Consider the following 16,037-nt stretch of genomic DNA (forward strand, 5'->3'; position numbering starts at 1 on the left):
ACTTTAACCCTTTCATAACCTCACCGGGGGCGCAGAGCATTACTAGCCAATCCCGTTGGACCAAAGTGACACCTCTCGCTTGCCATTGGTGGATCCACTCACGCCCTCCCCATGGCACTAATCCATGTTGAAGGTGAAAGTCTCTCTCTGATCTCCGCCCACACACACACAGCTCGCTGGGTGTGCTAAACTTCTCCTCCTCCTTTTTCTCACCATAGATATATTGATATATATCTATGCTCATCACCTCCTTACAGGTAACCTCCTTGCTTCATCACCACCTCCACCTCCTCCTCCACCCTGATCCAGGATCCACGATGTCGTTGTTCTGCGAAGTCCCCCAGGCGGTCCCCGTTGCCGTGTTCAAGCTGTCGCAGGACTTCGCCAATGACCAGCACACCAGCAAGGTGAACCTGGGTGTAGGAGGTACGTACACTACAGTGCTGTAGTGTAGGGCTGTCACCTGCCACCTGTCACCTGTCAGCTAATCTGTTCGAGCAGTCGGTGTTGCTTTAGTATGAGCTAATTGCAGCCAGGTCTGCGGTGGTGGGAATCACTGTTCACTGACTTCACTCAGCCAAATGTTGTATTCCCGTCAGAATCCCCCACCCCCAATACAGTTGGAAGCTTAATAGCCCCATGCAGGTTGATATTCATCATGTATTCTATTTTAGAATAAGTGCAATGTATGGGAAATCATATAGCTCTGGTCCATAGCATAATTCATTTAATGAACTTTGCTGCCGCTATGGACCAGAGCTAGAATCAGCCTTTTAAGTTCTAGAATAGATGTTAATCTTTGCTTAAATCCATCCATATAGATTTAACCTGTTAATTGATTAAAGACATTTTGATTGGCTTAATAATTAATCAAACTAAAACCTAATCTTTATGATCTTTTGATTAATGATTTGGCTTATCTATTATTGACCCATGCATATGTCTGCTTTAGTGCATTTACCATGATGCAGTGTTTACAATATGTGGCCTGGCCAATGTCACAATAATATTTAGAATTTGACCTACCTAATTCTATTTCATATATCAGTCTCATTATTACGACAAGCCAGCTCCGCTCCCTACCATTAGCAGCATGCATGTATACTAGGGTTCTAGAGTAGGCTGTAAGAACAAGGTACTCCCAGGAGTTTGAATGACTTTGGCCTATACTTTTCTCTGAAACAAGCACATAAAAGAACCCATCTCATTCTCAGTCACTGGTTACTATGTTTAAAAGAAGGTGAGGGTCTCTCACTCACACACACACACACACACACACACACACACACCATATTGCAATGGAACAAATCTGAATCCATAGGGTAGGGAAGTCTATTGTTATAGGCGTGCGAAGCTCGGCTAATGCAGAACTCCGCGTCAGCTGCAGTCCGTGATTAGCAAAGCAAGCTGAGGCCTCATTGTCATAATCCCCTTTCCTTTGCCAAGACACACATCATCACAGATGGCCTTGTGCAGCTGGCTAAAATAGCCGGCCACACAACATGCAGTGCTACATCCCAACAAAGTATTTTCCACTTAACAGGGGGCCGGACAACATATCGTTTCAACATTGTCATCACAATAATACACATGTGCGTCAATCGTGACATTGCAAAGGATACATTGTAGCTGAGGCAAATTGACCCAGTCAGTCACATTGTGCTAGAACCCTTTTTGCGTCTTGATAGAACACAAAAACTGGCAAGGTTCACATTTTTCATTATGAATCTGGAAGAAAATCAGTACAGTCCATCTGGTTGGACGTAATGCGTGGAAGGAACACCAGTTCCTTTCCCTTCTGGCCAGGAGGAAGCAGTATAGAGACATGGCTTACTGCATGTGAGATCAGAAATGTTCACACACTTGAATAGAATTCAACAGAATGAGTGAAATACGATGTAAAAATGATATAGATTTGAACCATAACTGTTACAAATCCCCTACTGTACAGTATATAGCCATAGGCTTAATGCATTACATGTGCGGGCAAATGCACACTGAACGTGCATGTTTATGTGCATAAAATTACCTCCGGGGTTAGGATGGGGTTACAAATCAATGGCAGCAATATTTTGGGGTCGGGGGGCTGCGGTCCGCAAAAATAGAAATGGGGGGCGAGTGTGTGTTAGGTGTGTGTTTGTTCCGGTTACCACTATATCTAACCTGCTGAAGCCAAATAGAGTAAAGTTTTCTATAGCCTTATCAGAAAGCAGGGCAGAGATCAGTTTAAAGTGCATATCTATTGCCATGGTTGTATGACTGGAAATATTGATTTAGAGTTGCTGTCGGGCACAATCATGCAGAGGTTTCATGGTGGTGAGGTTGAGAACTGAACATTCTAATGGTTATTTCACAATAAGTGTCAATAACTACTGGCGATTGAAAGAGTTACAAGAGATGTTCATGGAAAAAGTCTAGCAGGGACCCTATCTTGCCTTACCTTATGCCTAAACATTTTAGGCATTTCTTTTCACTACATTGTAAAACATTTTAAAATAGCCGATCTAAAAGCTCACATTTGCTCCCTTCAGTGAACAATGAAAATGATTTCTTGAGCTTGTTGTTGCTCTCCTTAACATTGTTTGTTTTGCAGCCTACAGGACGGACGAGGGCAAGCCGTGGGTTCTGCCCGTGGTGAAGAAAGTGGAGGCGATCATTGTGAGCGACAACACGCTGAACCACGAGTACCTGCCCATCCTGGGCCTGCCCGAGTTCAGGTCGTCCGCCTCCAAGATTGCGCTGGGAGAGGATAGCCCCGCCATCCTGGAGAACAGGGTAGGTGCTGGAGGTCGTCGAGCAAAAATGACCTGACAGGTGGTGTGTTTGGAGCTTCCAAAATCTCCACAACAGTGCTTCTGATTGATTGAATTCTGTATTAACACCCCGTACGCCTGGGGGTATTTAGGACCGTTAAATCAATGTGCCCAGCGATTTGCAGCTTCAGGGTCTATTTCAAGGTGGCACGGCGCCATCTTGGAAGTAGCTAGAAGTAGCTAGATGTAGCCAAACCACCCCCGAGGGGATCGACAACAACGGGAGCTATGATTACTTCTAACGCGACAAGCGACGGGACCGCGATGGGCCGTCAAAAAACATAATCTTTGGTTAGAATTGGAAGCATTGATTTAGATCAAGAGTTATTCACGTTTTAAAGAAGCTATAGCATGCATTTTAAATTTGTTTTAAATATTTAATTGATTTATTTAACTTATTTTTTATGGTTTGAGCCTAAATCACCACTCTGATATAGCCAGTTCAAATGCAAAATTGGGTGCCGTGATGCTAGTCCAGGGGTGCCGTGCAATACTTACATTCACATTTGACATTTAATTTACCAACATCACAATTATATTTTATGAGTTTCAACATCAAGTACAAAGTAATTTCCAATCTGTTCTAAATGACCCAGATATTCTCTCAGGTCTCTTAGCTGTCCAGGATATAATGGATATTTTAAGAGATTGAATGTGTGCTTTCAACTGTGTGCTTTCATTTGAATGTTGTAGTTACCATCATTTTATAATAATAATAATAATAATAATAATAATAATAATAATAGTTATAATCATTATTATGATTTCACATAATGATACGATGAATTGTTTTAGCAGCACACTGTTATTCAAATGTCAAATATGCCATGAATATAAGGTGCTAGAATGAAATGAAATGAAATTAATGCAATTTAGGGGCGCTGTGGATGAAAAAGTCTCTATAGTGGGGCCCTAAGCCCAAAACATTTTTATACTGAAGTACCACCTCAGAACATCTAGCTCCCATCATTTAGCTGGGGACCACCTGGAATCCCTTCAAAGACAACTGGTGGTCCCCGGACCACTGGTTGAAAACCACTGGGCTACAACTTTGAGCTGGTGAAATAACAAGTGAAACTGTTCCCTCATTTAGCTGGGGACCCAATAAGAAATTGTAGAAATACTTTTCTGCAATTTCTCTTTGTCTTTGGTTGTTTGTCATTGTGTGTGTGTGCGTGTGCGTGTCTTTCTGTCATTGTCACTCACAGGTGGGAGCTGTCCAGTGTTTGGGGGGCACGGGTGCTTTGAAAATGGGGGCAGAGTTCCTCAGACGTTTCCACAATGGAAACAACAACACCAAGACACCTGTCTATGTTTCTGCGCCCACCTGGGGTACACGCATAAATAATATAAATACTGTGTATACACTCTACTCATGAACTATAGATTACATGAGTTACACGGTGTTAAAAGCTGCAGTCCATAACTATTTCGGGAATACAAGGAAACTTTTATGTTAGAGTATGTTAGTACAGTATAACGAATACAACTGCAGACTGTGGCTGGAGGTGGACTCCCCACTCTTCTAATTAGAAATGTAGATCTCGCTGTCAGAAATGACATCGTTGAAAAGAGCTATTGCACTCGCACAAAGTGCAAAGCGTAATATCTCCCGTCCCGTGCCTAAATGGGAATTTCTGTCTTAGCTCAGCAGTGGACATATCAAACGCAGGTGACCTGGTCAATCCCAGATGGGACACGACTCTTACGAATGGCAGCTTCAAAACAAAAGTCATCATAACGTCATAAACTAAATGCATTTTCTGTAAGCTTCCCCTGTACACCTGGGATCTTCACCAGTGTCCTCAGAGATACTGCAGGAGGGCTGACAGATCTTTGTGTGAAGTACAGAGCCAAAGGTCAATTTCACAAAGTATTGACATTGTATCAAATGTCTGAAAACACAGACATTTAACGTGAATCCAATATGTAGTTGTTCATGCTTCATCTCTCTCTCAGCTAACCTTGGCCTGAACAACGTTGAAGACCCTGTCCTACACTATAGACCACTGTAGACTTTAATGCCCACATTGTTCGTTGTTCATGTTTAATCAGCAACCTTTAACCAGTGGCTCAGAAGACACAGCCTAGGCCATCATCAGACAAGATATATGCTACAAGCAATCCTTTAGCCCCCTTTAATTATTATTAATATTGAGTATTGAACTGTTGACAGTTAAACTGAAGCTATGGAATGCACTTCCCATCACAATCAGAACTGCAGCCTCACTCCCAATCTTCCACCGTAGTCTGAAAACCCACCTTTTCAGACTCCATCATGGCCCGTAGCACTTGCCCTAGCCCCTTAGATAGCACTTTATGTAGACAGTTAAACAGTTATAGCATGTTACGTAGACAGCACTAGAATTGCATTTTATGTAGTCATAGCACTTTATAGTACATATGTATAGTATAATATAGTATAGTATGTATAGTTTAGTTTCATGATATAGATACTCCACTGTTATGTTCTTAGCTTACGCATGTTTCATGATAAGTACTTTTTCTATATGTGATGTATGCCATGCTTTTTGTTATTGCTTAATGTAAGTCGCTCTGGATTAAGAGCGTCTGCTAAATGCCTAAATTGTAAACCCTTCACCTTCAGTGGGTCCATATTTATTTACACAACCGTTGCATTTGCCGTTTTCAGAAAACCACAATTCTGTGTTTGCCAACGCGGGCTTTGAGGACGTTCGTCCTTACAAGTACTGGGACGCTGTGAGGAAAGGTCTGGATCTGGCTGGCTTCCTGGGAGACCTGGAGGTATGGGATGGGATGGGACCATAATCTTTATTATTGTTTATCATGATTAAAATAAAATAAAAGCTCACAATAATCTTATAGCAGAATCTTTTATTTATCTTAAAATTTACCTTGGTCATACACTAGGATGAATTAGCTATTGTTGAGCTGAAGATTCAGTTTTACCCAAACACTCTACTTGAAGGATAACGGACCTGTAAAGACTGCTTTTGTTACCCTCATATTTCACTCTACACAAATTGATTTGCCAAAAATGGCAAATCTACAAGCTCGGCTATTTTTGGGGAATATTCTCACCAGACTAGGGATGCTGGGTCATAATGGGGCACATAGTTCACAGTAGAAAGATCCATCTTCCTGATATTTAAACAAAAACATCATGTGTGATTACATCAGCAGGCCAACCAGTTTTCCAAACAGAGCTATGATTAATTATGCCAGACACTAGAGGGCTGAGCTACTATTTTGAATGTGACAAACACGGCTGCCACCTTATAATTATATCAATTAAAGTTAAACAGTATACATTAAATATGATTGATTCTTAATCTTAAAGCGGGAAATAGTCAATGCAGTGACAGATTTTTCTTTTACTTTGTGATCTGACGTAACCTGGTGTCACCTCGGAGTAAAGCCTGGTCTGTGTTACTAAATAGCTATGTGATCCGGTCGGGAGAGGATGATATCGTTACGTCATGTTGTAGTCATTGTTTTGTTAGTCATCAGGCCGGAAACCTCTCTAAACCAGAACATCCTTTCCCTCAAACCGGAAGAATTATACCTTCCCAATAAAAGAGTTACTCGCACTACGCCACATCAGCGTTGCGGGGGTCATGAGACATGGCCAAAGCATTGGCCAAAAACGTTGAGAACCCCTGCACAAGGACATACTGTACAATGAAATTCTCTCAAAATACCATTTCATGTCGCCTTGAACTCCCGTGGCACCTCATCAATCCTGGTTAACAATACTGTATACATTAGTTAAGTCACATCATGACTGACTGAAACGAGTGATGTTCTGAGATCTGACCCTGCAGTTTATCTCTCCCGTCTAAGAGCTGCCCAGTGCATTCCATCTTTGTCCTGCACGCCTGCGCCCACAACCCCACCGGCACAGACCCTACTCCAGAGCAGTGGATGCAGATCGCTGAGGTTATGATGGTAAGGGTCCTCTCTCGCTCGCACGCACGCACGCACACACGCGTACGTTGTCTCGGTTGCCATCACCGATTCAGAAAGAGTTATGCCTGGTTTATTCTTTGTTGCGTGCCGAACATAGATAGCTCAACGATAGATAGCTCATCATCAACGATCTTTGACATGTGACATCGTCGTAGGATGGAGTATTATACATTATTAAATATTATCCGTCTCATGTAAAGAAAAGAAAATACATGCATTTTTATTATTATTATATTGTTTTTTATTCTAGCGGAGGAAGCTGTTTGTGTTCTTCGACTCTGCCTACCAGGGCTTCGCCTCGGGCAACCTGGACAAGGATGCGTGGGCTGTGCGTTACTTTGTGTCCATGGGCTTCGAGATGTTCTGTGCCCAGTCCTTCTCCAAGAACTTTGGCCTCTACAGTAAGTGACACACATTGTTAATGTTGTCGACTTGTCGAGGAGGCTGCATTTTGTGCATCGAGGGACTTTCACGGTACTGATTCTCAACCTTTTGTATGACCCCCAATTTCATATGCATTTGGCATTTGATTTTGTATCTCCGTGAAAAATGATTTTGTCTGGCTTGGTACAGTATGTCATTTGGTCCAGAACTCCTTTCCTATCTAGATAAGAGGGAATTTAGACATTTTCTAATCGTATTTACTTTCACACGTCTGGAACCTCACCCCACATTGAGAGCAGTGGTTCCCAAACGTTTCAGGTTGAGACTCAAAAGAGACATTAGACATTTTAACCCAAACTAGTGAAAATATTTTTTTTTGTTATATTGTAGTTATGCTGCATACACCTACCAACAAGTTAAAATACATAGCTGTGACATGCTTTCAGTCTTTCTGTTGAAACCTCTTGTCAATCCATATCAGCTAGATTTTAATTCACGGACCAATTACTTCATTATAAAATTACTGTATAGTAAACCTTTACGGACCTCTTCAGAATCTCAGATGGCCAACTTGTGATGTAGCTTATCATGTCACCTGTCTCTCTGTCAGATGAGCGTGTTGGCAACCTGACCATCGTCGCCAAGGACGCGGACAACCTGAAGAGGGTGCTGTCCCAAATGGAGAAGATCGTCAGGACCACCTGGTCCAACCCGCCATCTCAGGGAGCCCGTGTGGTGGCAATCACTCTCAACACACCTGAGCTCTTTGCTGAATGGTACTTAAAACAGTACATTTATAAATATAAAGTGCCTTTCTGTGTGAAATTTGCATGTTCTCCCCGTGTCCCATAGGGTAGGTACCCTCACAAAACACATGCAGTAATCCTGGTCTCTAAACTACCTCCCCCTGGCCAGCCAGGGCGCCTGATGGAGAACTGGTTGAAATAACGTGTTCTCTATCGTATTGAGACTATCTCTCCACCAACATATTTCATATGTATGGGGAATGTCCCCACCTCAATGTGACGTGGATATATCTTTAAGACACACCAGTTGTACTGGCACGCACGGGTATATAAGGCCCAGGTGTGCGTGATTACACTGTTTTGTTTTAAATCTCCACCGAGCAGAGCAAGATATCAACAATAACTGGCAGCCAGATTAATCCACTGCAGGATGCAGGTTAGAGAGCTGGCGTGGATCGCTCCTCTCTGAATTGCTGTCACACAGCTCGTTTGTAGGTATAGAACAAACAAATGAAGGTTGGAAATCCAATGGCCATATAGCACACTATACAGGTGTATTGTGTCCATATAGCACACTATACAGGTGTATTGTGTCCATATAGCACACTATACAGGTGTATTGTGTCCATATAGCACACTATACAGGTGTATTGTGTCCATATAGCACACTATACAGGTGTATTGTGTCCATATAGCACACTATACAGGTGTATTGTGTCCATATAGCACACTATACAGGTGTATTGCTTGCAGGGCGCCAGCTTATGCTCCTGTGGTGTAGTTCTTTCTTGTGGATCTGGTTCCTCCAGTGACACGAACAGAACACGCTGGGTCGGTCGAACATGGCCATAATTATAGCACACTATACAGGGTATCGTTGACGTTTGCGCCAATTTACGCTCCTGTGTCAATCTGTCTGTCAATCTAGTTCTTCCAGTGACACAGACAGGTGGCTTTGGTCAAATCCCTAAAGGCAGCGGTAATAAAACGCACTCTACGGGTGTATCATTGGCGTTTGCGTCAATTTACGCACCCGTGGTGTGTATTCTGTAGAGTGGACCTGCGCGCGCAGTGAAACAGACAGAACAGCCCTGCCAGGGCCTCGTGAGACAGAGCTCACTGAGGTGTATTGCGGCGAAAGTGGTTCACGCACCCGGGTGTAGAATGCGTGGTAGAACCCGTACCCGTCGCACCCGGGTGTAGAATGCGTGGTAGAACCCGTACCCGTCGCACCCGGGTGTAGAATGCGTGGTAGAACCCGTACCCGTCGAACCCGGGGTACTACCTGTGAGTGGGGAGTGTTGGCTGATGAATGAATATCAACACCCTAATACATCCTGATACTGGGGGGTCAAATTATGACTGCTGTCAAAATATCAATCAGTCAAAAAACATGTTGTTTGAAATATACACTCATGCTTTCCAAGGTGTGATTTGGGCTGGGAAGAGGAGTAGGACTAAGGCCCTATACGTCCTCTCTGGGGGGGGGGGGGGGGGGGGGGTACTAGTAGCAAAAACGTTCTTTTTATTTACGCTAAAGACGAGAGGCTGGTCTGCATTCATGCGAACGGCAGAAGTCGAGAGTAACATGGCTCTAAATGCAACGCATTAGAGCTATGGACCAGAGCTAGGGGGTCCCCAGCTGTTGAGAACCCCTGAACTAGGGCGTTCATTTATGGAAAAAAAAGAACAAACCCCCCCACCCACACAAAGTTAGAATATGGAGATAAAGGTTTCTTGGCGACCGTGACAATGCAGATGTCCTGTTATTCCCCGTGCAGGAAGGACAACGTGAAGACCATGGCGGACAGAGTGCTGCTGATGAGAGCTGAGCTCCAGGCCAAGCTGGAAGCCCTGGGGACCCCCGGGACCTGGGACCACATCACACAGCAGATCGGCATGTTCAGCTTCACTGGCCTTAATCGTGAGTTCACACACACACACACACACACACACACACACACACACACGGACGGATGTTCGCCGGCATAGACCACTGTTTCCCAAACCCTTGGATCGGGACCCATTGCGAGCTTGTAGATCTGCTATTTTCACTGATATGACATGACATTTCTCTTTTGGGTATCGAGCTAAAAGGTTTGGAGGGAAGGGAACCAGTGCCATGATCTGTAAAAGGACACAGGGAACGGTGACGTCACCCATTGTTGATTTGTAGTTCGGACCCATTTACAAGACACTGTTCCAGCAAATTCGTATCCACCATCTTGGAATTTCCGGTCCTAAAAAGTAACCGGAAACAAACGAATGCTATTGGCTGGAGTGGCAGTGAGGGGGTGGGTCTTTACTCAGTAGAACCAATAGAACCCTATTCTACTTCATCTTCGATTGAACACTTTTTTAGAACCATAATTTATAAAACCTGCATATCATGATAAATGAAATAAGATTTTAACCTAGTCACTGAAAGCATAGTATTTTTTATGACAATGTTTGCTACGGTAATAAAATCAAGTGTAAAGTCCGGCCGGTTAAATAACCATTCACTTGAATTGAGTGTTAATTCTTCTGCAACGAGCAGGGGTAGAAATAGCGACACCTTCTGGGCTTAATGGAAACTGCAGTATTTGAATCAACTTAAAAGGATCCCTGGCTAATAAGACAAATATGTCTTAAAACATTATACTTGCCCTCTATAACTCAAATAAAAAAATAAAAACACAGTAGATATTTCATTTCTTTCATAAATAGAGAATCTTTCACTCATTTGGAACTGCTCCTGTCACGAGTTGATGATGTCATTTGTCCATGAGTGTCCAGCCCTTATGCCGTTTCTTATGTTCCCCCCCCCCCGGCCCCCACACATAAAAAACGTCTTTGGGTATCATGAAAAGCGCTATATAAGTCCCAGATATTATTATTATCATTACTAACGGAACATAAGGCAGAAAAAGATGCTTGGGGTAATTTGGAAATTTAAAAAAATCAGTCAGGCTCTACTGACGTCTGCTTATTTGCCACTAGAGCATGACTCTCACACACAATCATTTGTGTGTGAGAGTAAATTCAAATGCAGAAGTGATGTCCCTGTAAGTGCGGGATATTGTGGGAATATAACCTGTGAGCGTCATTGCCTGACATCGTCTGATAATCCTTTGTTGTCAATGGCAAAGTCCCGGCAATGCTGTAGTGCAGGGATACTCAAATAGATTTACCTGTGGGCCACATTACAAAAATGGCAAGGGGCCAGGGGCCAGTAGATAAAATTACGACATTAATGATACTTGATAACTTCTCTCTTTCAATTGCTTTATTTTCGCAAAATGTATCAAAGTACAATGTGCATGCACACAATATGTAAATAAATAAATGTGTTACATTTTCTTGCATAAACACAAAGAGCTGTTTCCATAACTGCACAAATTATTGCACATAACATGAGTAGCTGTTATAATAACATTAATAACATAACATGAGTAGCTCTTTGCCTGCCTGCCTGCCTGTCTGTCTGTCCATGAGTAGTTATTTGTCTGTCTGTCAATGAGTAGCTGTCTTACTGTCTGCCTGTCTATGAGTAGCTGTCTGCCTGCCTGTCTATGAGTAGCTGTCTGCCTGCCTGCCTGTCCAATTGTCCATGAGTAGCTGTCTGTCTGCCTGTCTGAGTAGCTGTCTGCCTGCCTGCCTAATTGTCCATGAGTAGCTGTCTGTCTGCCTGTCTATGAGTAGCTGTCTGCCTGCCTGCCTAATTGTCCATGAGTAGCTGTCTGTCTGCCTGTCTATGAGTAGCTGTCTGCCTTCCTGCCTGTCCAATTGTCCATGAGTATCTGTCTGTCTGTCTATGAGTAGCTGTCTGCCTGCCTGCCCAATTGTCCATGAGTAGCTGTCTGTCTGTCTATGAGTAGCTGTCTGCATTCCTGCCTGTCCAATTGTCCATGAGTAGCTGTCTGTCTGCCTGTCTATGAGTAGCTGTCTGCCTGTCCAATTCTCCATGAGTAGCTGTCTGTCTGCCTGTCTATGAGTAGCTGTCTGCCTGCCTGCCTGTCCAATTCTCCATGAGTAGCTGTCTGTCTGCCTGTCTATGAGTAGCTGTCTGCCTGCCTGTCCAATTCTCCATGAGTAGCTGTCTGTCTGCCTGTCTATGAGTAGCTGTCTGACTGCCTGCCTGTCCAATTCTCCATGAGTAGCTGTCTGTCTGCCTGTCTATGAGTAGCTGTCTGCCTGCCTGCCAGCCAGCAAGTTGGTTAACATAAAATAAATTGTTATGGCTGAGTAAAATAAAATACAATAAACACAATTTGCCTGAAAATAGATTACCCAGCTATGACCTTTTTCATGAAAAAAAATGAGTAGTGATATGGCTGACTGAGTAAAATAAAACAATCTACCTGAAAATAGATATAAGTGAAGAACTATTAATGGCAGCTGGGTTTCATCATTCAAATAAAATAGAATTCTGTCCGTTTAGCTATAAAATTATGTCAGGGAATAGGGATACACAGTATATGTCTTTCATTTGCATTGCACCCCCCCCCCCCCCCCCCCAAGCTTTTATTTTCGTTCGAGTAATAGTACAACTCTAATAGTATTACTTATAATAATGTAATTAAAGATAACTTCATTCAGATTTATTTATTTTTATTTCATTTTCCAGATTGTTTTTTTCTTTTTTTTAGATTTTCATTGGTGGGCCAGTCATAATGGTCCCGCGGGCCTGATGTGGCCCGCGGGCCTGAGGTTGAGTATCACTAGTGCAGTACTTACTGACTCTCTGCTGTCGCTTCCGTAGCCAAACAAGTGGAGTACATGATTCAGGAGAAACATGTCTACCTAATGGCCAGCGGCCGCGTCAACATGTGCGGTCTGACGACCAGAAACATCGACCACGTGGCCCAGTCCATTCACGAAGCTGTCACCAAGGTCCAGTAGAGAGTACTACACTACCCAGCATTCCTCAGCACTTCTTCTTCTTCTTCTTCCTGCCCTGCCCCCACTGGGCCCGTGTGTGCGCAGGCACACGTAAGCGCCGACGCGACAAGAAAACGCAGGCTAGAGCAGGCGTCCCTTCCTGGTTTTTAGACAGCTGCATGTTGGATGGGAATGACGCTAGTGCACGGCTTCAACGTCGTAGCGTGGGAAAAGCGTTTCTGTTTTGTTTTGTTTTTGCCGCCGCTACAAGTTCAAGCCGCACACTACCGTTATTTCCTTCCACCAGCTGTTAAAAAACCCGGAAGACACCTGCTCTAGGCGTTTTCTGATGCGAAAGAGTGGCTGCGCCCTGTGTGTGTGTGTGTGTGTGTGTGTGTGTATGTGGACCAAGTATATTCTCACCAGCACAACTATGGCACGTTTCCACTGTATGTTAGCAGCTCAACTCGAGTTTTTTTTTCTTCCCACCGGACAGAATTGTGGATAAAACCTGGTACTTTTAAAAATATATAACCTCCATCGAACTTGCAAGCTTGAGGGCGGTGCCAAAAGGTTGCGTGAAAACATTGCAGAGTCGCAGACGGCCAATTGGTCAGAGAGATTCGTCATTGTGTCAAGGACTTCCCTAGAACTGCAGAGTAGCTTTCCGAATAATGTTAACAAACCATTCTTTGTACGTAAATGTGAAACGATTTGGTATCGAGCAACTGCATGTCCTAGTTCTCACCTAAAATCTGTTTTTATTGAAATATGCAGGAGAAAGAGATTGTTTCCAGACAGTATTAGCTTTAACTCTAGTAATGTTTAGCACTTTCTTCTACACAGGATTATGGGGGGAGATTTGGCTCAAAATTATTTGTGAATCCAATACCATAATGCACAAATATCCCATGATTTACTAATGTGCTTCCATGAATTACATTACGGAGGTCCTATCCGTAGTGGAAAATAAAGTACCTGGTACAAAGCACGATCTGAGCCGAGTTGAGCCGGTACAGTGCAGCGGAGTGCCACGAGAGACATCACTATGCAGAGATCAAAGCTGAAATCTAAGTGATTGTGAATGACATCGTTGATTTATGTAGTGTCTACTTTTATTTAAAGTGTCAGGATCGCTAGGCACCGTGTGATGCTGAAGATCGTTCCCAGCAGTGCTGGCTCGATGCTCTTCTGTTGTTAGAAATGCTGTGTAATTTAAATTGTTCCATTCCCACTTCAAGCACAATTCCAGTTTTATTTATCATACTTGAACTTGATTCGCATGCGATTTAAGCGCAGTTGAGGAGATCAGGCAGCATTCAGATGCAATGACCAAGATGACTGCACGTAGCCGTGAAGTTAAATCATTTGACCAAATCATTTGTCAGATCCTGTGCTAATCTAACTCTGAGAGTTGAACGAACAGAGGATGTGGCTGTGTTCAGAAACAGATGGCTGTTTACTACCACATGGTGGAAGTAATACCATGAGAAAAAACAGTGTTATGTGTAGAGAGCTGGCCGGTGTAATGTGAAAAACACGAGTGTTCTAATAATAATAATAATAATATATAATGTTGAGCCTGATCCATGTCATGTGTTAACAGTTTATTCATTTCAATGGGTTATTTGGTAATTCCAGGGGGGTTAAGGATGTGTATACACCAGGGTTCATCTGTAGTCCAACGACGGTGACAGTTAGAAGAACGATCAGTTCTGGTTTTATTTTTATTTACAAATATTCACTCTACGATCTCACAAGCCGTGATGCGGCTGTGAGATTGTAGATCTGCAATTTTCACCGTGTGGCACCATCGTGTGGGCTTAAAGGGATATTTCACTTTCAAAAAAACTTTTGGTCATTTTATTGTCTACTCAGACACCCCAGACAGTTTTTAAGTTGCTTGATTCAGTATTTAATTATTTGATATTCATTTTAGCTGCCCCGTCCCGTTCCTATACAAACCCATTGTAAATTCAAACTCTATTTTAAGCATAATATATTAATCGAAAACACTGATATTGTCCTTCTAATACGTGAGGGTGACGTGTTGTTTTCAATTACTGTTTTATTTATTTTTAATAATTGTTTTGGAAAAGAACCTCGGACGGAAAAGACTAAAAGAATCAAACATAATTATTAAAAATAAATGAAAACACTACAAAAAAAAACACGGCCCCCTCACGTATTAGACATTATCAGTCACCAGAAAAAAGGATGCTATTTTCGATTAATCTATAATGGTTAAAATGGAGTTTGGGTGCTTATGTAGGCGTTCACATAAGCCTGAGTAGACGATGAAATGAAGTGAAATATCCCTTTTTTAAGTTGCAAAGAAGCACAAAGTGCGCAGATGAACGCTGCCTGTCAGCCCGAGTCAGTCATGACTTGACTGTTGCAAACCTCAGCAGCCTACCAACCCCCAGGCTTCAATTTCGTAACGTTTCAGCTCAGGCACACGTCAAGTGAATGTTTACTTTGCACAGCAGCTGTCTGTGAGTAGCATTATTGCACTATTACTTCTCAACATCTCTCACCTCAGTGGCACAAAGACTCTATTGATCCACACGTTTATACCGTCTGGCCACAGAGACAGCATGTCTATGAAGCCAGACATGATGCACATAGGAAACTCTTTTGATTTGACATTTTGAATTGACGAGATGAATAAAACATGAAAATAAATAACCAGGAACGGTGTCTCTGTGTCTCAGAGTGATTGATTTCAACTGGACGTGAACGTATTTGAGACTTATTACATGGCACCACGCGGTGCCATTTCATAAGCTGTAGCATATTTCAAATGATCAAGTTTAAATTCACAGTCAAGAATGACGGGATTGGTACTTAAGTAATTTTATTTATAATTTCATATAGAAGATCATTCATATCTTTAGATCATAACTTTTTAGAATTTTACTGTACAACAAAAAAAACATTCTCCATATACAAATAAAAAAACAATGTAACCTCGACCGTGAACCACCAGCAGAGAGTTTGTCTTTTTGATTCGTGTCAGATCAAACGTCGTCTCTTTGCGTGTTCAGTGTGTGTACACAAGAGGGGCCAGAACAGGTCACTGTGGTTTGCTTAGCGGTGCGCTATCCTTTGTGCTTCCATAGCCTCACCAGGCTGAATGAATTGTATCTGTAGCGAGTGTCCCCAATCACCCCCCTGTGTGTGTGTGTGTGTGTGTGTGTGTGTGTGTGTAGGCAGTGGGTTGACGTCAGTGTGCGTCACCTAACTCATTTATGTCTCTCTCTCTCTATCTTCTGACGAG

At 42.8% G+C, this 16,037-nt stretch overlaps 1 protein-coding gene across 1 annotated transcript; it reads left to right on the top strand.

The window, feature by feature from the left end:
- The first annotated feature begins 305 nt into the window (after window positions 1–305).
- got1 (glutamic-oxaloacetic transaminase 1, soluble) lies at window positions 306–12,950 on the top strand. Its single transcript, XM_080782254.1, has 9 exons — window positions 306–426; window positions 2,594–2,775; window positions 4,022–4,145; window positions 5,467–5,579; window positions 6,639–6,743; window positions 7,015–7,165; window positions 7,759–7,924; window positions 9,676–9,818; window positions 12,639–12,950. The coding sequence occupies exons 1-9, from the start codon at window positions 318–320 to the stop codon at window positions 12,776–12,778; spliced, it is 1,233 nt and encodes a 410-aa protein (XP_080638380.1). The 5' UTR covers window positions 306–317; the 3' UTR covers window positions 12,779–12,950.
- Window positions 12,951–16,037: the final 3,087 nt, after the last annotated feature.

This window comes from Protomyctophum bolini (genome assembly GCF_963924005.1).
Source record: "Protomyctophum bolini genome assembly, chromosome: 14".
In the NCBI taxonomy this organism is placed as follows: Eukaryota; Metazoa; Chordata; class Actinopteri; order Myctophiformes; family Myctophidae; genus Protomyctophum; species Protomyctophum bolini.

Bases quoted from the DNA above. Each gene is read 5' to 3' on its own strand.
- got1 (XM_080782254.1), top strand. From the start codon at position 318: ATGTCGTTGTTCTGCGAAGTCCCCCAGGCGGTCCCCGTTGCCGTGTTC. The intron at 2,776-4,021 runs GTAGGTGCTGGA...TGTCACTCACAG, and splicing joins CCGCCATCCTGGAGAACAGG to GTGGGAGCTGTCCAGTGTTT. The intron at 6,744-7,014 runs GTAAGGGTCCTC...TTTTTATTCTAG, and splicing joins AGATCGCTGAGGTTATGATG to CGGAGGAAGCTGTTTGTGTT.